The 24,106-nt window shown below is 30.5% G+C and overlaps 1 protein-coding gene across 3 annotated transcripts in view; it reads right to left on the bottom strand.

The window, feature by feature from the left end:
• The window catches only part of LOC124352764 (nucleolysin TIAR-like), a 975,428-nt gene that overhangs the window by 551,151 nt on the left and 400,171 nt on the right, over positions 1-24,106 (bottom strand). For all 3 annotated transcript variants that reach the window (XM_046802423.1, XM_046802425.1, XM_046802426.1), the window contains one exon: positions 2,054-2,111. In XM_046802423.1, the coding sequence (XP_046658379.1) occupies positions 2,054-2,111 (58 nt within the window). The remainder of the gene's footprint in view (positions 1-2,053; positions 2,112-24,106) is intronic.

The following is a 24,106-nucleotide window of genomic DNA, read 5'->3' as shown; positions in this document are numbered from 1 at the left end:
ATAAATCATCGTGAGTCTGATAAATTTCAAACTTCGATAACGCTCAGCGATTTTAACATAATATTCACTGTATGTGTTCCACCAATTCAACAATAATTGGAAAAAAATTATCCAATCCTAAATTAATGCTTTTATTTAATACAATTATTCTTTACTGTATTAAATTAAATTGTAAAAGTGTTATAACTGGTATAGTTTAAAGAACATTACATCTTTCAGATAAATCGAAATCATAACTTTTATTTTCCTAAGTAGATTTAAAATCTATCATAGTTTATTTATAAGATTAATGTAATATACTATATTTACGGTACGGTTTAGCAGTTATAATTGCGTATAAATGAAATATAGCTTTATAAAGGAAATATCACACAATTTCGTGCTGCATTCTTGTTTAATTATGTTTTAAAATATAAAATTTAGTAAAAAAAGAAAATTTATATCTAAATTCTAATTAGTATTTATAAGTCCACAACACGTAAAGAAACCCATGTGTTATTTTTATCCAGTATACTCTGATATTGTCAAGTCTGTGTGTTTAAAAAAAACAACTAAAAATTTCATTAATACGCAAGCTTTCCTGTAAATGTTTAGACCTATCCAAAAACAGATGAGGACGAGCTGGTGTATGACAAGGGTGGTGTCCAAGTTACCAGCCTACTGCCAACAATAACGCGTAGCTGCCGGGTATTCGCAACTCTCCGAAGTTGGCCCAACTCTCGCTCTCCCGCGGCACTTCTGAACCATATCACAGGTAATTTACCACCCTAATTTACCCTAACTTATTCTTTTCCATAAAAACTTATCAGTAGGCATGCAAGCTTACATAACATTTAATATTGAAATTAAACCTATTACAAGATAAGTAAATAACAATTGAAAACAACAAGTTTTTACACTTCTCTCAGACTTTTGGACTTAAAATATAATTCAAATTCAGTTACAGCGCTCATAACAACTATTAAAGAGAGAGAAATACAATTTTTCACATAGGTTTATCTTGTCTCGCTAAGGAATTTTCTCTCTAAACTAATTTTCTCACTGGTCTCTAAAGTTGCGAAAATTCCCATAAGATATGCATCGCAGCAAACACTTATTAATAATTAAAGGAGCACTCTCAATGTAATCAACTGTGATGTCTAAACGTTATGTTGAATTATGTTAAATTAATTTATCTATCACTTAGAATTTGTTTACGTTAGAGTCTTGAAAGCAGAGTAAGCTTGAGTAAGACAACTTCTTATTTAAACGTTTTCTGGAATAGCTGTTTGGCACAGATATTCATTATCCTGAGAAGTTTCAGAAAAAAATTACTTTTAGCTCTACTTTTTGGAAAATTGCAAAATGTGACAAGGTAAACTCAACCCTGGTGGCGGAAATTCGAACTGGCAGTGCTCTTACACGCCCAAAGCTTAAAATATAAACCATACACAATTTTACTTAACATCTTAAGCTCTTAACCATGAAGATTGTAATACTAAGTACCTAAAATATGCATATTTCTGTTTCAAAAGTACATAGAGCCTTACCATTTATGACATATAAATGTGCTAGCTGAAAAACTAAGAATTCAACTTACGATTCCTCAACACTAGTCTAAAATAGTTAAATGTTACGACAGTGTTGGTGCTATGCAATAAAACATTATGGAATATTTGAGAGAAATTCGATTTATCTGACAAGTATTTATTTATGAAATACTGTTTCTCTACAACCTTACACTCCCTTAAGATTAAAATTTGTATTTAATCTTAAATGGGTTAGGAGGTTAGAATATACTTCAGTGATATTAAATATCTTAGTTAAGAATGCCATTTGGAGAAATATGCCTTCTATGACCCTGTTTTACAGCGCACAGCGTGCAAAACCATGGGTAGCCAGTATGCATATAAAAATATTACTAAAAATAACTCATATTATTAATAGTATTCAGTTATTATTTTCACCCACAGTTTTGCAGATATTTATGTCGTACCTCATATACGGGTAAGTTATGCGGTTAGTAACAACACGAGTAATACAAAAAAATAACAATATACATGCTGCTACTCACTGCTAGTATCCTGTTTGGGTTGCAAGCCTGGTGATGTCACCCAATTCACTTTCATGTCCTGAAACAAAGTAAAGGGTTAGTTGAGAATACCTTTTTTATCTATAGTATTATATAAAAATGTAATGATGTCTGTCAGTGTATCTGTTTGTTCATTATTAAATCACTTTAAACTATTGGGATAATTGTACTGAAATAAATTGTATTAAATGTTTGTTATTACTCATAGAATATCTTTCAGTGACTATTTCACTTATGTCAGGATTGTTACGAATACCATTTAAAAGTAGTATTCTCATGGTGTTTCACCATATAGCTACCGTCATAGGGACTGTTTTATGTCCTTTGTGATATTTGTGACACTTAATGCATCGTAAAGTTAAATGTCATTAATTTTTTTCTTTACCGTTATATTATTTTTTCCGTAAACTTTAAAGGAATAAAGCTCATTATTAATTCAGAAATATTATATTAAATAAAATATAAAATAAGGAGTAAAAAAATGCCTTTCCAATGACTAGAATCTCTAATCTCTAAGTTGTCAAATTCTAAAAGAAGATTGTAGACGTGCAAAAATTTAAACACACAAACTGGGCATTTATTTATCTGATAGATGTGATGTGTTTTTGCGGTGAATATAAATTTGTTTTTTGTGCTTCTCGGACGTGGCGCAGAAACCGGTTGTGTTTTTGATTGTTTAGTGCGGTATTTTTACTGTCAACTTTAAAGGTGATGTGTCATATTATCACCCTGTGTTAATGTTTATTATTCTGTATGTGTAAAAATATGCCTTGATATTTTAAACCTGAAGAAGCGAATGGGTTCTACTTCTCAAAACTTAATACAAATAAAATGAAATGGTAGATCAAATAACAAAACTCCAACGAAGTTTCACTTTTTGATTCAATTGGAAAACATTTTCGACGTTCGAAATAATTAATACGTAAAATTCTGAACTCCAAAGAGATAATTCCAAGTTTTTAATCTTAAAAATTTATTCGCTATACAACGTAAATGAATGCAGTGAACGTAATTATAAACGCCATGTTTAGAAGGAAATCTTATGTATTTTCTCCTTTAAAAGCCATCAAACAAGGCGAATTCCGTTGAATATTTAAGGTGCACGGAAGGAGAAGTCGAGTCCATTAGCTGTTCCGGCTAAGAGAGGACTTGCCCTTGGGAGAGAAGAAGCGAATCAGCTCCATTCGGAGAAACGAGAGATAACATCTTTTAATGCGATAAATATTGATGAAAGGAAAAGTACAAGGATACGGTGTTCTGCTATCAAGCTGCACAAAATAAAGTATGCGTACAAAAGTTAGATACCAAGATATTAACCACTTTTGTACTTCAGCTCTATTTTGATTTAAAATTCTTTTAACATTAATAAAAAAAGTATGTAATAATATATAACAGCGGAATAAGCATAATTAAACAAGAAATCTAGGAAGGAAGACCTTAAGTATCTCTTCTATACGTTTGTTGGTATTTAACTTATAAATTGAGCATATTTTAGGAAAATCCAAAAATATTATATCTGATTCAGTTATTTTAACAAAAACATGAAGAATTCTATATTGAAACCTTATAAACTAAATATGAGTAACAATTTATGAAGTTACCTACATTTTCAAATTAAGGATACTGTTGGTTTCATACATTCAAAATATTTATAGAACTATCTGCAGTTAATGAAGTTATAGTTTGCTTGAATTAATTTTAATGAATCTATAAGCACTCCTTTGGTCTACTCTAAAGGAAATAAATATTCAACCTTTGACGTGAATTAACCTGTAATAGGTTTACTGCAAACCTAGAAAATTAAGTGTTTGGTAGCCATAGCTACAGCTAAGAAAAACTCTTGACCACTTCTGTAAGGGACTCGGAATTGTAAGTAAATTGTGTGACGTCACTTCATTCATATAAATCATACATGTATAAATAGACTCTCATAGCATAAGATAATACAAGGATTTCTGTAAAACTGATAGCCAAAAAAGCTTAGTACGACATTTTAGTACTAGAAATCATAGTATTACATGTATAGACTTCAACTAAAATTGATCCAAGATTTAATAAGTTACTTCATTTCCTCTTTGTCCTAGGGTAAGGCAACTGAAAATATAAAGATCATTAATCAGCGAGTTGAATTTTTTCTTTATACCTATGTTAACACTTATAGGCATTGAACAACATGTTGCTGAAAAATGTACATGCATTAGAATATGTAATTGTATTCATTTACAATTTATTGCGTTAACAAATCTTAACAATTCTAAAGGAAAATGTAGAAAAATCAGATATATTAAAGAGTATAAGGTAGAATTTATACCACCCATTGGGAAAGACTACATTTTCATTTAGAATATGCACTGAAATATAACCGATATTTAACAACAAAAAATATACTTATGAGATCAACTACTCATTTATAAAATTACCTATACTTTAAAGCAACTTTACCAACAGTGACAATAATTAAAAAGTTCTTAATATTTTCATCAAGTACTCAAAATACATTTCTGTCCTTGTCCAGAATGACAAGGATATTTCCCTGGAAACTAATATTAAAATATAATCAAGTATATCTGACTTTAATCACCAGAATCGAGGAAGATCGTTTACCTAATACAATAAAACGGCTTCTTTGTTATCGTAATCGTTACAAAGTGATTGTGCTTGGATTTTTCATTTACGTGGGTAACAAGGAGGGGAATCATGCCGATCATGGCGATATTGTATTGTCGTAAAAAGTCATTAATTTAAATAATAATTGTAACAAATTACTCCAAAAAAAACCACTAAGTGAAGAATTTGAAATTATTTTAATAATTTGCCACTGTAACAGATATTTATTTATGCAAATTTTATTTGGTATTTTTCAATTCCCGCTGCCATGTACCTCTTGTGGGTATCATTGAGACAAAAGTATATTTATTCAATTGTAGCTGTTTTCATTATTCGTCGACCTGAAATTTCACATATAAACTCTACTAATATGACATATTATAATAAAAAAATAAACGTTTTCTCAATAAATGAATGGGATATATTTACATATATTCAAGGGATAAACTCTCGAATTTATGATAATACTTACGAAATATAATCCAATATTAACTGACAGTAAATAACATGTTTTACTCTCAGCTGAAGTTCCAAAAAGATGAGGAACCATTTTTACACGTTGACAATTTTGATTTTCTATTTTACTATTTACTACAGCTTGTACAGAATTATAAAAAATAAAATAAAAATATTTTCTTTACTATGGTTATAGGAATTTAGTTTAAAAATATATTTCTTGTATATTTTGAAATGTAAAATATTTATATACTTTACCTTGTTATATCTGAACCCTTACATAAACTCACGATAGAAAGTGACCTCAGGGTGAATATTTTACGAAACATTATGACACAGCATTGACATGACAGTGAAACAACGCAAGGTTCAGAGTAAAATTAAGGGCAACAGTGACAAACTGTCAGATGAAAGGGAATATTTCATCAGTCAACCGGGTTTCTAAATGCTGTTTGTTATCAAAATTACTAAACACCGATATTTTATGTAGATGGTTTAATTGATGTCTTTCTTTAAATATAAATTTCAGTTACACAATATCCTTATCTATTATTGAGACCATTGAAAAAGAACGCAAAATACGAATAAGCATTTATACGCTATGATAATGAATATTGGACAAATTATTACAAGCAGTTATGTATTTTATACAAACATTATAAACTTTGTACGCCAAATAGTCCTACAAGAATGTAATAGTCATATTTTAAGCGGATTACAGATTAAAATATGTGTATTTATATAAATTTTAATTTTTTAAATCATTCCGTAGTCACAATTACATAGGAAGGTGTTGGGAAGGAAAGGTATATTATGTGTTGCGTGATAAAATAAAGCTGTATTAAAATACATATTATACAAATATATCTATTTTAGTTCATACATTGTCACCAGTTAACTATATTATAGAGCTCTAATATACGAACAAACTCACTTACTTTAAATTCAGTAAAAACATTCCTTGTTCTCCTGTCTTCTTTTCATTATTTACTTTTAAAACTACTTTTTGTCGCAGTTTTCACAGATTCAGTGTAAAATCTGAAACTAGACTATATTTCTTTAAAATTACTTACTTTAAATCTTGAAATATAGATTTATTATTCTGACTGTTAAATTTTAAATTTATATTTCCAACAAAATTTAAATAACATTAAAATTGAAACTATATTTGAAAAAAAATTGCTTTTAACAGTAATACTTAGCAATTTCCCGTCAATAATTTCGACAAGTTCATTTTTTTTCGAAATTGTCTTAAAATAATACAAGTTTCACTGTAAATATAAAGTCTAATTAGTTAAAAATAATTTCCACTATGAAATTCGTAATTCAAATATAGAATTTCTACTTTCGCAAGACTGAATGTAGAATTGTTTTTGGACACAAGAAAAAGAAAAACAACCAAATAATACGTAAATACTGAAAAAGGTCGCAAAAATCTCGAGTCAAAGCCTTAAATATCGTTCCTCCCAAGCCTACGCTACATCATCAGCGACGTCCGGCCTCCAATGGTCCTTCTGAGGAAATTGTCAACTGTCCAACCCTGTTGTAGGCAGTTCTAGCATTCGATGACAAGAGAATCAGCTGTCTGTCTGTGCCAGTACCTATCTTCGCGAACCTTTTCTTGAGAAATTACATTTTAAATTTATCAAGCATTAACAATTCTGCTCATATTCTACTTTTCTTGTGTATTTTTTCTCTCATAATTATTTAATAATTAGATAATAAAAACGTAGCAAATTCTATATCGGTATTGTGGATTCATTTTAATTTATATTGTACATGTGAATCCTAATATAAAGACACAAATGAATGGTTGGCACATCCTTTGACTCTAAAATATTTAGTATTTTCCATTCTTTACGTTAGTATACTCTTTAGGTTTCTATTTTTGAATTATTGAAAACAATGCAGAAGTTGCCTTTTGCCTTACTTATTTTCAAAGGTGTATTATTTTATAAATTTAGGGCTATTCAAAAAGTTTGATAGAGGTTATTTTCAATTTAATTAACTATTGATTACATATGACCCAAACATAAAAATAGGAAGTTTTATATGTTTTGGCAGATTTTAAATATACCACCTACGTTCTGCACGCAATGTTCTAAGACGTCTCACACTTAAAAACATTTAATGGTACTGAGTGCACCGCGTCCGTGACGTAATTCCAAAAGGAAGGGTAGAGTGTTTTTTGCATATGTTGATGTAAAAAGCCCTTTAAACATAGTTCCATAAAAAATGGGACATGACATGAGATCAGACCTCGGTAGCCATATGTGGAAAGCCAGGTCTTAAAAGCCAGTTCGACCTATTCATTACTGAGTAAGGAATTGATATACAAATTCTTGGATATCACGGCACCAATGAGGTGGAACTCCATTCTGTTGGAAAATAGGTCTTGTGAATCTTTGATCATACCTAATGTCCACTAAGTCCTTGCACACTTAAGAAGGCAGAAAACCTCTAGCTACTAGTATTATGCATCTTGAATTATTTATTTAGGTTTAACTCATGAACATTTATGCAATTATGTTTACTAATATATTGGCAGGTGTAAAGAAAGTGACAGAATTATGGAGTTACGGTATAAGCTTAGAACAAATAAGTTTGAGTGAAATACAAAATATTTACTTATAAATCGATTATTAATTATTTTATATATACAAGGTTAATATACAGTCTGGAGACCGCTGCTACTATTGTAATGACTTACACTAGAAAAGCTAAATTCTCACGTTTATTTCTTGATACGAAATACTTTTCATTCACAATCAAGAATTGGCAATTTTAGAGGAAAATTCAAAATCTGATATGATAAGGCCCATTAAGCAACCCCTCATTTTTAAGGTCCTGGAAAAAGACTAATAAAGACGCAAACTACAGGTCTTATACAGTATCTTAACCCAGTACGAAATAGCAGCCAATTGAAAGATTTAGAAGTCACTACTTACAACCTAGGCATAAATAACTTATTGAAGCAGCTAAAATTTATACATTTTAAGCAATACTCAGTGACTTCTCATTTTTAAGGTGTTTAAAGGGAAAAAATTAAAACAAAATATGGGTTTAAAATTCAAAACAAATCAGCGTCTTGTCACACTTCACTTGAGTCACATTGTTCTTTAACTACATCATGGTGTTAAGCGAATTGTTAATGATGTAGGACAATAATGAGTGAAGGATGATATTAAATAAATATCTTACTTGACCGTATAATTGACTTCTATCACCATAACCATGTATCATTAACAATGTAAATACGTTCCTGTTCGCTTGTGTCCATGATGTAGGTAAATAACAATGTAACTCTAGTCAGTAAGATAATACAGATGATATCGAAGCTTACTAGTCTGATAAGATTTGATTTCTTTTTGTAAGACTGAAATATATTCTACGTAAGAGCTGACGTCAATTCTGTTGTTTATGATATTTAATCGTTTATTGTTATTATTGTTTCCTCTTAACCATGAACACTCAAACGTTTATATATATACATGGTATGTGTTTAGTTGTGAAGAATATGATAGGAGTCTATACTACATCATAAGTTAATTCACTAAGGAAGAACGACTTTGGGTTTTCTCCACATTAGTCTGAAATTGTGTGAGCTATTTAAAAAAATAAACATGCGAGGCCGCGGATATGTGCTAGTATTTACTTAACCGTTATTTACTAAAATAACGGTTTTACATTCTAACTTAGGCTACTTTCCACTGTGAAAATTATCCGTACTATAATCAACCCAGTATATTAAAAATTGCAGACAAGTATAAATGCGTACATCATGGTAGACTGTCAATCTTAGAGTGAAAACAGTTTGAAAGTTTTGTAACCGCAGGTCGATGACCACACGGAGTTTCAAACGCCGGACGTTCCTCAACAGTATTACGCACCACATCAGAGGCCTACCACCTCAAACTGTTGCGAAACTGTTTTTACTCTAACAGAATTAACAATAAGGTGCATAAATCGATATTTCTAAAGCTGTTCCCCTAGTAACCCCTTTGTCAAATGTTAGTGTAGTCTATAGGACTACTAAATTGTGATCTAGTTTAAAGATTTTCTCATTCGTTATCTCATTTACTGAATAACGAAAGACGGGGGAATAATAAGGCAATGTTCAAATTCACCAACAACGGATATGTATTTTTGGTACTTTTAGTTAAATCTATGTTGATATTAATATTGGAGAAAATTATTGTTAGAATAATTTATATGAAAGGTTGAATTGCATTATTGTAATCTAAGCAATCCATCGCTCTAGTACGTAAAGGACACCTTGCAATACACAACAGAAGACATTATGTCATTGAAGTTTATGCAGAGGTGGAAAGAAATGTCTAAATCTACGAATTTGGCTGGTAAGAATATTTAAGTACATTAGTACTTTTATTTAGGGTATAATTCATTACATAATTACATAAACATAATTACGGTTCATATATTATTATAGTCTATTTTATTGGATTTTTAGTACTGCGTAGTAATGGTTTTCCACATTTTATTTGGATATATTAGCTTAGGGTAGTAATCAAGTTGCTTACTTTTTGATAAACCCGTTACCAGCTTATTAAAAAATATTATATTGCCAGTTATTTGATCTTAGGCAATTAAAAAATGAGAGTTGTAGAACTTTTGGAATTGTTTTTAGTTTAAGCCTCTCGTGAGATTTGAACGTTGGTAGAACTGCAGTAACTTTGAAATAGAATATTACCTTGCTGGTGAATAGTATATGTTACTTGATTTGAATTGTAATAGGAGAAGCATCTAAACAAAAACTAAATAAGTTTAATCTCTAAATGTTATCAGTGACGAATATACTGCAAAACCCACTACGTTGAGATTTAACCATATCACCTCTAATATTATTAATGTAAACAGTTCCTTCAGGAATTGGAAGTTCCTGGGCTGTCTTAAAGTGTTACGAAATAGCTGTGTTTCTGAAATTTTAGATCCAGAAACACAGATTTTAGCTATGTTATACTAGCGAGTAAGTCACTTCTTGACATCAATTACATCGTTGTTAACTCTGTAGTGAACGATGATAAATCATAATGACACAAGTGAACAACCGTTCAGTCTCTACAGAAACAGAAGTGGCAGCTACAAGATGGATCCCTAGATTTAGTCGACAATCGCTCCTGTCTCGCCAGATCTCGGCATCAGTCTTCATTCCGGCAGGCTTGTGCTGGGCTGGACTGTGTGTGAGTCTGGTTCTTTCATTTGTGTGAACAATAACAAGATTGTGTTACAATTCTTGCCCCATTATTTGTTGGTTAAACTCACATTTGTCACTGGCAAATCATAGTAATCCATTATTGCATCTACATCTACACACATTTGGATACGTGTACAACACATTCGCACTCACTTCAGATCCAGCTCTGTCAAAATTCTCAGCTGCTTATCTTGAATCATCAACAGAGCAAAACGCGTTGGACAACCAAAGAGACGATTTTCAAATTGACTTTGGTTAGAATATTAATTATACATGTGTTTTACGACTCTACGAAATGGTATTAAATTTTCAGAAGATGAAAAGTTTGGATCTAATATGCAAAATACGCAGTTTAAAATTTAATACATAAAATATTCTGATTAGTATAATTAGATAAATATAGTAACGTGGTTTGTAATATACGTTATATATGATTGTTAGAAAAAAAATACAATTTTTCCTACAAACTGTCAGTATAATCATTAGTGAGCCTGGATATATGGTTCTTGACAAGTGATTTCAACCCGTAAAGTTACAACTACGATACTTAGTCTAAAATAGACCGAGTAAAATTTGACAAAGCATATATTTGATATAAAAGATTAATATATTTAATCAAGAGTTTTATTAACGTATCAGGTAAACTTTTAATGATAAGGGTGTTTTAGATTACTTTAGACATCAATAATCAGCTACTTTTGAGAAGCTTATTACCTCGAAATTATAAAAAACGAAGTTGCATTCTATTTAAAGCATGTTTTTATCACAAACGTAAATGCAATTTTATAATTTTTTGTATATTTATTTGAATAAGGTAAATAGGCCAGATTTATATTGTTTACCAATCCCTATATAAAATAGCTATAGTTTTCCTGGTAAACCCTGTAGCTTAACAAAAGTTATATCACAAAATTTTCATTTTGTTTTAAACATTTAGAATTAGCCCCATTGCGCTCAAGGGAGTGAAACTTTTGTTTTAACGTAACTACAGAGTTAATGTTGGATGTATGCATAATGCACATCTTAAGTGAGATACTGGCATTTCTTGATTATTCTTATCTTGAGGACGTTTTTATAAACAATGATGCCCGCGGACGATATTCTTTCCATATGTTATTCGATTTTGGTATACATATTTTATGACTTACGTCTTAGCAAAGGATACTGAACTGTTCGAGCCAAGGGGGAAGAGTCCTGAAATAACTTTCATCTCCCACATGCATGCTGGATTAGTTATGGAAGGTTTCTATTCAAAATTGTACATAGCTCATGTTTGACAAATATTTTCAATAGATTATGACTCAATTTTGAGTTTATATATTAAGCTCGTTTGGAGCTGATCAGTCTCCATTAGAAAGTAATGGTAGACAGTTGATATAGAAAAAAACGGATCTTATCGTCACAATTTATAGGTTAATTCAAAATCAGAATTAATTCATCCTAGGAATTACAATTTTAATTTAACAAAGTAGTGAAGATAATTTGTTTACGTTCAGATTATTATGCTAAAGTGTATGTGTGTAAATTACCTGATCTCTGTATAAAATATGACTTAATTAATTGTTACATAATTATTTGCTAAAGTAAACCACAAGCTCTGTATGCCTTTAACCCTCCAACTGGCAGTCATTTTTTCCTGTAGTGGCAGCATGTTTTCGAGCCTCGTGCAAGGGTTTTTTAAAAAATTTATTAAAAATATAAATTAAAAGTAATATTTATAGAAGTATATATTTTTGTGTTCAGAATTAAACATATAATAATATTAGTATTTAAATTTGGCCTTAAAAAAATGTTGACTAAAAATCTTTTTCCATAAAATTCAAAATTTACATTTTTTTTTTTTAATTTGGGGGGGACCATACCTAGCAAACCAAGTTATAGTAAGAAAACTATAAAAGTGAGATATCCATTTTATGTCAAATTTATTCTAGTTTCAGAAACACATAAGCATTTTACAAATTTATGAAACTATAATAACACTATATAACAAAAAGCAGCGTTGTGCATAAATTGTGAAAATAGGGTGTATATGTAAGAGTTTGCTAATAAAAGTTTTACTAATACATTTTTACTTCAATACATGTTATATTGCATATTTTATTACTCAGAATGAAGTAAACTATACAGCAGTAGTAAAATAAATTCCATAACTTTTTTTTGAAAGAGTCGAAAAAAGTTTCATTTTGTCAATACTCAAAACTTTTGCGAAAAATTTTCGAAAAATGTATTTATTCTAAAATATATTTATTTGCACTACTGCAACATTTAACAATTCACCACACACTAAACACAACACTAAAACACAAATAAACCTACTAAAACTTACTAATAAACACGACTCGTCACATCAACAACTCAGACGGCATCGACAACATGGCGGTCACATCTTTTACGTTCCAAACTACGAACTTGGTACATTGCAACTACAATACAAAGAGGAAATAAAACTATAGTATTCCTTAGGCTTTTTTTCCCGAATCCAATAGTGCATGAATCGAATCGATACGTTGCCGGAATATACTGTAATGAGTAATTATGCAAGGGAATGTTTGTTCATTAAAATTTTGATGAACAACAATCATAATTTGGTTGTGTTCATCAAAATTTTGATGAACAACAGTTGGAGGGTTTAAAAACCATTGAACTTTTTCTGTTCCCAATTATAACACAACTATAATGTTTTCTTAATTATTCACACTATACTTTTTTAAAAGTGTCTTATTCTCTAATCTCATAGCAAGGCATACATAGTATTGCATGTTTTAAACGTAGTAAAAGTATAAAAGGCTTATAATTATGTAATAAAACCTATTTGGTTGCAAACAATGTTGTTGAAAATAAGCTTCAACAATGAATACGACTAGTTTTCAAATGTAAAAGTTTGTACTAGTTTAATGTACTAAAATTCAATATTCAAACATATACCAAAATTCATGATTATCAATACATTTCAACTTATTGGCTTGAGGAGTTGAACAATAAATAATAATATAACAGAAAACACTGCAAACATTATCAGCATAGTAAGGATAAGGTTTAAGGATATAAGGATACGTTGTAACAAAACCTCAGTGAGTGACTATAGCTTCTAGCTCTCAGTGAAACAACTATAAGCCAGTCTTTGAAACGTAATAAAAGGGCAAAGCAGGTGAGAAAGCCTTGTAGTAATCGCAACATCAACAATTAACAGAAACAAAGGATACAGCGAGTGGCGCAGTGCGGACCACATCTCCCTAGTTAACAGGGCTCCTGCCCTTCTTGCTCGCCCGCATTGCCCTTATCGTGTTAAACCGTGTATTAACATGTTACTATGGGGTCTGCTTCGCTGTTATGGGCGCAAACTTATACATCAATAAACTATGCTTTTAACTTTGTAGTGCTCATTATTAATTCAGCCATTCTGTAAAGAGAGTCACTGTTTAATGTCCTTGGTTCTGAGGGCGTTGAGAGAATACGAATATATATATTCTTTGCGGGTAAGAATGACCGGTCACCGTTTTTCTATCAATCACAAAGACGACAAAAAACCAGTAGCCTTACACGCTATTCACCATAACAAAAGCTTTGAGGATTGTTACAAACTCAAAGCTATAAGCAAAATTACTCCTTGTGAAAACAGCTCTCGAAATGATTTAAATTTAAGGAATACTGAATTGGCATACCAACTTATATTAAAATCAAAACAACCATATGGACTTAACATTCGCTAAATTATTGTTTTCCACTTGAATAATTAGATTGTGATACAAATTTACCTAAATTCAAAATTATATTATATTATATTATGTTATTATTGTTAAATTAAAAACAACTAATCAAACCTTGTGTACATGTCAAAATTGTATTTACATTTAGAATGTTTATTATCAGGTGTTTCTTCCTTTGTTTGTTTATTTTATTCTGTGTTATTATTGTGTACTTGAAAAAGTTGTTAATACAACGAAATATTGTACAAGATAATTGTAGTTTTCTTTTGAACTGCTTAAGAGACTATATATATATTTATATATATATATATATATATATATATATATATATTAGACCTATTGCATTCTCAATCACTACTAGTAGTTTAAACAGACTATTACTTTCACTTAAGGGAACACTGCGGCAAAAAACAACAAAAATTTCTTATGCTTATTTAGTACTTAATTTTTTTCCCAAGACTAACAATAAATAATAAATTTATACTAAGTGCTATTTACAATTTTTGTGTTTGAATATTGCTTATACCAAACTATTTTTCCATTTTCTATAACATCTTTTCAACGCACTGGATGAAAACCTTACTATCATCATATATAATGATACTTAATCTTATACTCTCCATGTTAGTAGTTTTACCTCACTTTATATTTTGTCCATGTTAGTAGTGTTAGCTTACTTTATGTTTTGTCACAACAGCTTACAAAGCATACGGTATCGTTGATGTGCCTTCACATGCGAAAAACACAAATGAATTTTTTAATAATGTCACCTGCACAAATAAAAAAAAACAAAGTTGGAGTGTTGGATGATATTACATAATTTTAATGAGGTAATGTAGGTAAAATACTATGAGCTTCAGAATTTTATAACAGATTAAAAGAAAGCATGAAAGAAATGCTAAAAAAAAAAACACATGAAAAACCACTGTTAAGGATGGTACTGCGCAGTTTTATTGCAAAAACAAAACAAGTCTGTAATTATTTTTACAGAAAAATCACGTTTCCTGACAATAAAAAGCGAACACTTCAAGAGCATACACTAAGCCTCTCAGGCTATCAACCAAAACGTTTATCCAGTTGTATATAGTCGTATACCTTAGAATATTTACTGATTCTTTTTGGTTGCAATACAAGATCCAGCGCTCAACATAGGCAAGTTCCCCACCGACTTCAGCTTAGTGCCTCACTTCTCCAGAATATGGGGCCAAAATTATATAACAGGCTACCGCAAAATATTACAATGGAAAATAATCCTACAAAATTCAAAAAAATTATTATATAACTATCTCATACAGAAAGCTTTTTACTCGGTTGGTGAGTTTTTTTCCGATTAGTAATTTAAAAGTGGCTATAGAAATTGTGAAATGTTTGAGAAATATTGTTTTATTTATATATGCAACTTAAACCATATTTTTCTGACGAGTGTAATACAATTATTGTAAAAATTGTCATACTACACAATAAAGAATTTGAATTTGAATTTGGTTTACAGTATAATAAATTAATATTTTATATATATATATATATATATAGTGTTTCAAAATTTAAAGTTGTTTATTTTATTTATTTTAAAACATTAGGCCTTATTCTGCCTGTCCTAATGAGCCGTTGCCTTTGTGAGAGTCATATGAAACAGAATAAAGAGGAGAGTAGATACATCAAAGATCCATGGCAGTGATAATAAAGTGATAATAAGTGAATAAGTGGTTGGATCACAGACAGAATTTGAACCTGCGCTATCTACAACTACTATATAAGTCTGACATCTTATACCTTATGGCCATTGGCTCTCCAAACTTTGCTTCCACTTTAAAACGCCTACGTGAGTGTTGTAGCCTAATTGTTAAGTGGACAGAAGTTTTAATGTCGAATCTCATGGGTGCATCAACGTCTATCACAGGGAACCGCAATGAGCTGAAGACAAGGTCATAGTTAGTTACATCTTGGCTTATGAAGAGGAAGTAACGTTTCGAATACAGTTACAGCTACTTTTAAGTTTTATAGTAAAATCTTTTGGCAGAAAATATGTTTTATGTTACATCAAAATTTTAGGGAATAAACTACCCGAATAGTGGAAAAGATAACAATGTTATCACTCCATGCAAATTAGAGACATTACAAGTAAGAAATTACTTTTTAATAATGGACAAATAAAAACGGTTCAATACAAATTCAATTTTTTTAACTATCTACAACACATAGCTTGAAGGAGTAACGTGTATTTACATTCTTTTATGACTTAAGAAAATGAAGTTTTTAAATAAATGAAATTAAAGAAAATTACGAATCAAAAATCATAAGAAAAAGTTAAAATTTGTGTTAAAACGTATCACTTTCTGAACTTTACATATTTATCTTTAGCAGTTTTTATTTGCTTTAGTTTACAATATTCTCTAAATGTTATACTTTAAATCATTCTAATTTCACGTCAAGTAGTAAACAAGTTTAGGGAAGTCGTAAAGGTACATGAATTGATCATAAACCATATGTTTTGAACCCAAAATGGAGTGCACCGCTTTAAACGTTCATAATGAAATCCAATTATTTACTTCCCTCCTACGAAATTCCTATAAACTTTATTTTGTACACGTGTGACTTTCTAAAAGGGAATTGTTCTAGAAAAGTATGTGAATGTCACGTACACATTTTTTTGACCCTACTAATTTTTCCTATGGAAAAAACGTTCAGTATGCTACTGGAAGAATAAGCTCAGTCCTGGTTAATTGACCTACTATATAATATTATTTTTATTTCCGTTTGAAAGTTACGTTCACAGCAACTGACAACTGAGAATGTTTTCAAAGGACTGGAATGCCGATTCGATAACAGCAGCTTTTATGTTCCTAGAGACGGCTCTAAAGGGTGACAGGAACAACACTGAGTTCCACAGACAGACGTCTGATATTAGAATGCATCAATGTCAGTGTGGTTCGGGACACTGTGATGTTTCTTCAGTCACTGGATTCTTCCTATATCTTGGTAAAAGAGAAATATATAGTAGTTTGTCCTAGATTTACGTGTGAAATGCAAAAATAAATCAAATTTGTACTTATAAATATTAAATAATAATGGTGGAGCATAAAAATTAAATAACAGTAGTTATTACATTTTTTCATAACACTAATTTATAATATTACTTAGTAAGATTGATTTGTTATTACAAAAGAGTTTCTTATTAAATATTATTAAAATTTTAAAGAAACTTCAATATTAAAAGTATTGACCTGTATTCAAGGGTCCAGTTTTAACTACTTACATTTTAATTCTTAACTTTCCACTTTCCAAAAAATGCACAGTAGGAGGTGACAAGGCTTCGATGAGGCTCCATGTAAAAGTATCTGTATAATCTAGGTGTGTTACTAGGTCACCTGGTAAAGTGTGATGGTGGCACTTAGTTTACTAACAACTTATTTATTTTAGAAATAAACTAATTTACTTTTTTTCGTGCCACCATGAATACACAAAAATCAATTGTGACAATTGTAAAAGTGTGACATGCACCATCATTCAACCCAATATTCCTTGTATAGAAATGAACTTCATACAAAATTTTAAGTCAAAATATGTCAGTCCTTTTTTCATATATCACATGGACTGACATACAGATAGATAGGCAGACAAAACTACATTTTTCCACCCACTTTCTTTATGATCAGCCAATGGTACGAAGCAAGCATAGAAAACAATTCTCTTAATACTCGTACTCCACCACATAACTCTTATTCTAGTACCCAGCCACGGAAAATGCCGCAATGAAAATTAAAAACATTAGAAATACTTGTGTATTTTTTGGCTACAAAATCAAAGAAAAAGTTGCACTAAATGCAAACTGTAATGAGCTCCATAATATGTTATAAAGTCGATAAATGTAAAAAATAACATATCTTCACCTTGTTGGAAAGAATAATGTTTTAAGTAGTGTTTTATTGGTTTGATCGTATTTCAGGTCAAGGACATCACGCGATCTAGTTACTTGTTTGCAAAAAGTTTGCTTTGTTACGAGGTAATTTTATCGCCATATAAAACTTGATTTCACAACCTCGCTCAATATTTAATTAATCAAGACTCGCCATTACAACTAATTCTTAATAAGTACCTAAACGTATACCTGTGTATTATATTATCACAGCACTTATATACTGTAAATATCATGGAAAGATTATTGTATGTATAATAGTACTGATCATATGTATCAACATAAATTTTCCTGTCTGATTTAAGTGCAACAAGGTTCACTATTTAATATTAGTGCCACTATATAAATTTATTTTTAAACATTGCTGGTGCTTTCTTATAGCGTTTTTGACCGATCTGACCATTTTGTTTTATATTTTGACAACTGTGTAAGAAACTAAAAAAGTGCATTTAAATAAATTAAGCGTTAATAAAATGTATAGTTTGTAAATGTTGCTAGTCAACCGATACATATAAGTTAAATTATTTTTGAGGTACTGTATCTACGAAAATTTAAACTTAATTTACGGGAGGGCTTGGGTTAAGCAGAAACTAAATTAATTTACTACATTCGTTTGTACTCCTATTTATTTATGTGACCAGACGCTGAAACTTGTCCTTTTTATTTTAACATTGATTATTAATAAGTTTAAAGCAATTTATTCAAAATAGAAAACACATCTCAACATTTCCTTTTTTCTGTAAATTAATACTGACTGAATACTACAGCAAAGCGATAAAATTCATTATATAATACTTTTTTACATTATTTAGTTTATTTATAACCACAATAAAATATTTGCCAAACAGTAAAATTCAACTTCAAGAATATAACTTTAAACATTCATTTTTGCAAATAGAATTTAAGGTTAAGATTATATTTTTACTGTAGATACACCAATGTTAAAAAATTGTGAGGGGTCAAAAAAGTGGAGAAATTAGAGCATATAACTTGTAATATAAAAATAAGCAGTATTAAAAGGAAGTGGAAATATGTTACTGAATAAAGGGAGACATCCTGTGAGAGCGGAGCTGTCTTTGGTGTATTCCCCCAAGAAAGGATCCGTTTAACATGAATACAAAGGGAAGGGATTGACACCTCCGAATTTTGATCATCCTTTCTAAAGGACTACTCAATGGTAGTGCGCTACTGAAGGAAAGTGGAAAAAGTTTATCGCACTGTTTTAATATTATTAATGGAACTTAAATTCATAAGCAACTCAACATTTAAGCATATTTATCTATAAACATAATAATAAATATTTTCTCCAATTGGGGACTGTATTGAAATCTAGCGATTTCCTAAAGGAAATACATCTTTGTTTTTATTTAAATTAACTGCAGCTTTGAACAGTTGTAAAAGTGGTTTCGGCATTTTAAATGATTAGGTAGGACTTATAATTTTTGTATATGTGTTAAAATTTAAATTTACTTCATACAGAATATTATGCTGCTTGTGTCTTTCTTAAAACGTAATAGTTTTTTTACTCGTTTATTCGGTAGATTATGTAAACAAAAAAGCCTATTGCAATTGTCCACATAGTAGCCCTTACTAAAAATGTTTACGTATCTTCATCGAATATAAATAATATGGCGGGTGTTTAAACCTTATAAAATTTCACAGTTACGTTATTTTTTAATCTGAAGAAAACAAATTGTCCTGGAATGCTTATAAAGTTTACTAATACCACAAATTGTAGTATTTACTAAGTTTACTAATAAAACCTATTGTAATTAAGGGTTTTCTTTTATCTGGAATGGTTTTATAGATATTGCGTACATGATGTAAACCCAATGACAGGAGCGGCGTAGGGTAGGGCGCGGTTGGGCGACCGCCCAGGGGCGCCGGACGAAAAGGGGCGCCGCGCCGGTAGCCTTTTTCGTATATAATTGAATTGCAGTTAGGGGGCGACGAATAAATCTCGCCCAGGGCGGTAGTAGTGCTAAAACCGGCACTGCCCAATGAGAATTTATATTAAGTTTTTGCTTTGTTAGGCGTAAGCGCTCAGTAATGTAAACAACATAGAGTGTCTGATTTACTCCATATCGTAACATTGCAACCAAATTAAATCCTTGAACATATTTGTCTTGCTGACATTTTTTAGGTATATATTTCGAAGCTACAATATAGGTGTACACCGATTTAGCGTAGTAAAAAAAAATATTTTTATTTATTCCCCACAACATAAGAGATATTTCTAAATTTAAACTGATCGTTTTGTGGTAAATCTGTTTAAAATGTACCCACAAGACGCATCTTAATCATATTATACGTATAATGTACTACAGACGAAACAAATATGAATAAAAAACTGTATTTGTGACATAAAAAACTGTATATTTATAAAATTTCAGTAGGAACTACCCTTCTTAGTCTGTTACCCTTTTGATAAGAATATCAGCTGGCATAAATTGTGTGACAATATTTTCAATAGACTAGAGTACTGAATAAATACTAATTGATGGGTCGCTCTCCCTAATTACATTATATTACAAACCCATACATACTGGATGAGCCTTTGTAAAACCTTAAAATGAAGTACATTTAGAAATGTAATAAATTTAAATAATATTACTATTAATTGATAGATATAACATCAATAGACGATAATTTAATTTCGAAAGCGTTACGCAAAAATACATTTTATTCACTCCCTCACATAAAAATGTATTTAACGCTATTTATTTATAGTACATTTAAATGCGAATATGATAAAGGCGCCATGATGCTTGCTGAAATAGGAAGTGCTATATGCAACATGATGGCAACTACAATTTGTCGGGTGTGTTTGTGTTCCTTAAGCAGCTTTGACAACTAAAGCAGAAGTGCAAATGTCGTGAATGTGGGGTGCCTGATTATATCCCAGTGTCTAGACGCCATGCATAAATCAAATGGAATGGCATTTGGAGGTATAACGCATAACGATCATTGGTCGAAGGAACGCTTGGAAAACATTACCTTCAAAATTACCAGAAGGCAGCTCTGACGGAGCCCAAAAGCTTCCAGGACTGGTGGAAGAAAACTAGTTAGTGACATCTGGTGTTCTTCTTAATCTTCATAAGTAACTTTAAGAACCCTCAAGACTTTTTTCATGCCAGGTGCTGTTACTATTCTAAATTCCAAAGTTTCCAACATGGCGCATCGATATGAAAGAGTGAGTAAGTATTTTCGGCCATCAAAGAACAAAACATTACGCTATGCCCATTACAGAATAAACTAGCGTAACAATATTTACGAACTAATGTTCATTATTAGCTAAGCGTCAGCGAAGCTTATCACTTTTGGAACGTCTGGAAAAATTTCATTTCTGTCTGTCTGTCTGGTAACAAAATATCTCGAAAACGAACTGACATGACGTATAGACTTGAAATTGGACATGACGCTTCATTTACATATGACGAAAACTGAGTTAGGTTATGGCGCATGCCACTCCATGGAGTTTAGCTGAGCGTCAGCGAAGATTATCAATCATGCGGTTGGAAAAATTCCATTTCTGTCGGTCTGTCTGTTTGGTAACACAATATATCGAAGACGAGCTGACCAATATATTTGAAATTTGTATAAAGTTTCATTTATCAATGAGGAACAGTGAGGTAGGTGCTTTATATTTTGATGCATTAAACTCCATAAGATTTGGAGTTATTTACTATTTTACCAAAATGATCGCTCTGCTAATTTGGTAATATGTACTGACCAGATATACTAGAATGTATAGTGCTCATTATTCAAGTACTTAATTACTCATATATAAAACAACATGTTGCGGAATGAAGTAAAACATCTACTATTTTCGAATTTCATGGCTTGTGTTGTTTCCCATGCGAAGAGTAAGTAAATGAACATAGTCTATTACTCCTGTGTATAAAAAAGTTGTAATTTTCTTAGCGAGAACAAGTTTATAAAATTAAGTATCCCAGCTTACACAAAACGATGGAAATAGTTGGCTAAGTAAGAAAAGTTTAGATTGTGTTTGGGAAAGTTTTGTAATTCTGGGAGAGTCGAGGTTGTACTGTGGGGAATTCCATTCGCATGTTGGATGCGGAGAATTATGTGCCTGTCGTTCCTCCCTTTGAACAGCATTACGGCTGGACTAGTTCCCCACTAGATTAACAACATCTCTTTCACTTCACGTTACATTCGATTCCTTTGTTATCAATGCCGGATACAACCGGCATTCACTATTATGTTATTAATTACTTTCACTCACATTAAAATAGTGGAAGAAGATTTTTTGGTTTACTGATATGCAAAACAATGGATGAATGTGTTGAAATCTTGTCGTACCTCTTCAATATTAATTATAAGTACTTCTCGGAAAAAATTTTGTTCCCTCCAAATATTATTGAGCATTAGAAAAATAGACCAAAGGTACAGACATAATTGAATTTTTTACGTCAAATGCTTCGTATATATTTTTATTTATACACCATGATGGCCATAATATCTAGTGCTGTAACTTAAAAAATGAAATGAAAATGTCCTCATTTATGAAGGAAAAATTATGACTTAAAAGTCGTCTCTTCCACTGAACCTCTAACTTTCCCAATATATAGCCGAACGTCTATTTTATTAAGGTTTTCATAAAAATCTCAAAAGGGCGAAAGAAGAATTAAATTATTAGAAATCAAAAGTATTTCGTAAATAGTTAGATGAAAATATTTTAATTTGTCAGCATCAAATGTAGATTTCGGCTGCATCTAAAGTACTTTCTTTGTTGGTAAATTTAGGTAGTTAAGATGACGCTTTAGTTTTTTAAAGTGAGATGTTCCGAAAATGGTCGTATAATTGAGATGTAAGTACCTACAATGGATATTTCACCTAAGATCTACCAAATATGAACTTTTCCACTTTGTTTCATTACAATTATGCACATATTAGAAAGTAATGTAAATCAAGAACATGTAAAATGTGTGTGTGTGTGAGTGTGTGTGTGTTTTACATCGAGTAAAAACATTTAAAAATAATTTTCAATTATCAGGAAATAAACTTTTGGAATGAGGTCATAAATATTTCGGTTGACTGCATTGTGAAATCATATATTTTTTTGGCAATTCAAGATACTAAAAAAATAACTCGTTGTTCAAAAGTAGTCTATATTAATTTATAATCTTTACTAAGTTGTAGTCAAAACAATAATATGTAACATAATACGTTTTTTGTTAACTATGTAGTACTGTTAAGGCAATAATATAATTAAATAATAGTACGAGTCTAAAATATTGAATGAACGGAGATTCACTGTCCACTGTCTACAAAGATTGTATGTTTGTATACTATTCTTATATGCAGAAGAACAGATAACTACTTTATAGTAGTGAAATAAATTTTTTATCATTGATCTTAACGTTATCACCAAACACATCAAAGAGTTTTCATTATATATAATTGTCATATTTGGTATAAATCTTAATAATTTTAAATATATAAAATTGTCCTGGTCTATGAAATAATTTGTCACAAGTGTGTTAATCCACTTTTAAGGCATTGTTTTAGTAATGACTGCTTGCATAGTTTGTTACACGTATATCAATGTTAATTTTAACTAGTGGAGATACATGTTACGTAAGCATTAATGCTGTTATAAATGTTGAAGCAGGCCCCGCCCCAATTCTTGAGAGCTACCCCCGATTGCTGCGATTGGACAATTTCGACACCACCAATCACTTGCATCGCCTTAAAAATCAATCATACATTTCACTCCAACCCTCCATATATTACTATTTTAAACTCTGACGGTATACTTTATTAAATTTTAATAATGAAATATATAAAAAAATGTAAGTGTTGTTATTTATTGTATAGAAATATTAGTTAAAAGACTTAAAATTAGAGGTCTTGTAAAGATTTCAGGTTAATTTTGAGAAGAAAATATATTAATGCTTTTTTGACTTCTGTTATTAGTTTAAAAAAATAAAAATTAATTTTAAGTTACCAATTTTTGTTACAACATTTAAAAACCGTAAATAAAATTCAAATTATACTAAGATAATAATAATTACATTTGTTTAAAGAAAAATATGTAGAAAAAAGCTAAATTTAAAATAATTTTGGGTGTTATTTGCAATTGTCGTTCGAAAAAGATTTTTGTCTATTGT

The sequence above is a fragment of the Homalodisca vitripennis genome, chromosome 1, assembly GCF_021130785.1.
Source record: "Homalodisca vitripennis isolate AUS2020 chromosome 1, UT_GWSS_2.1, whole genome shotgun sequence".
NCBI classification, from domain to species: Eukaryota; Metazoa; Arthropoda; class Insecta; order Hemiptera; family Cicadellidae; genus Homalodisca; species Homalodisca vitripennis.
Note: the sequence above shows the minus strand (reverse complement) of the source record. Positions and strands in the feature narration are given on the sequence as shown.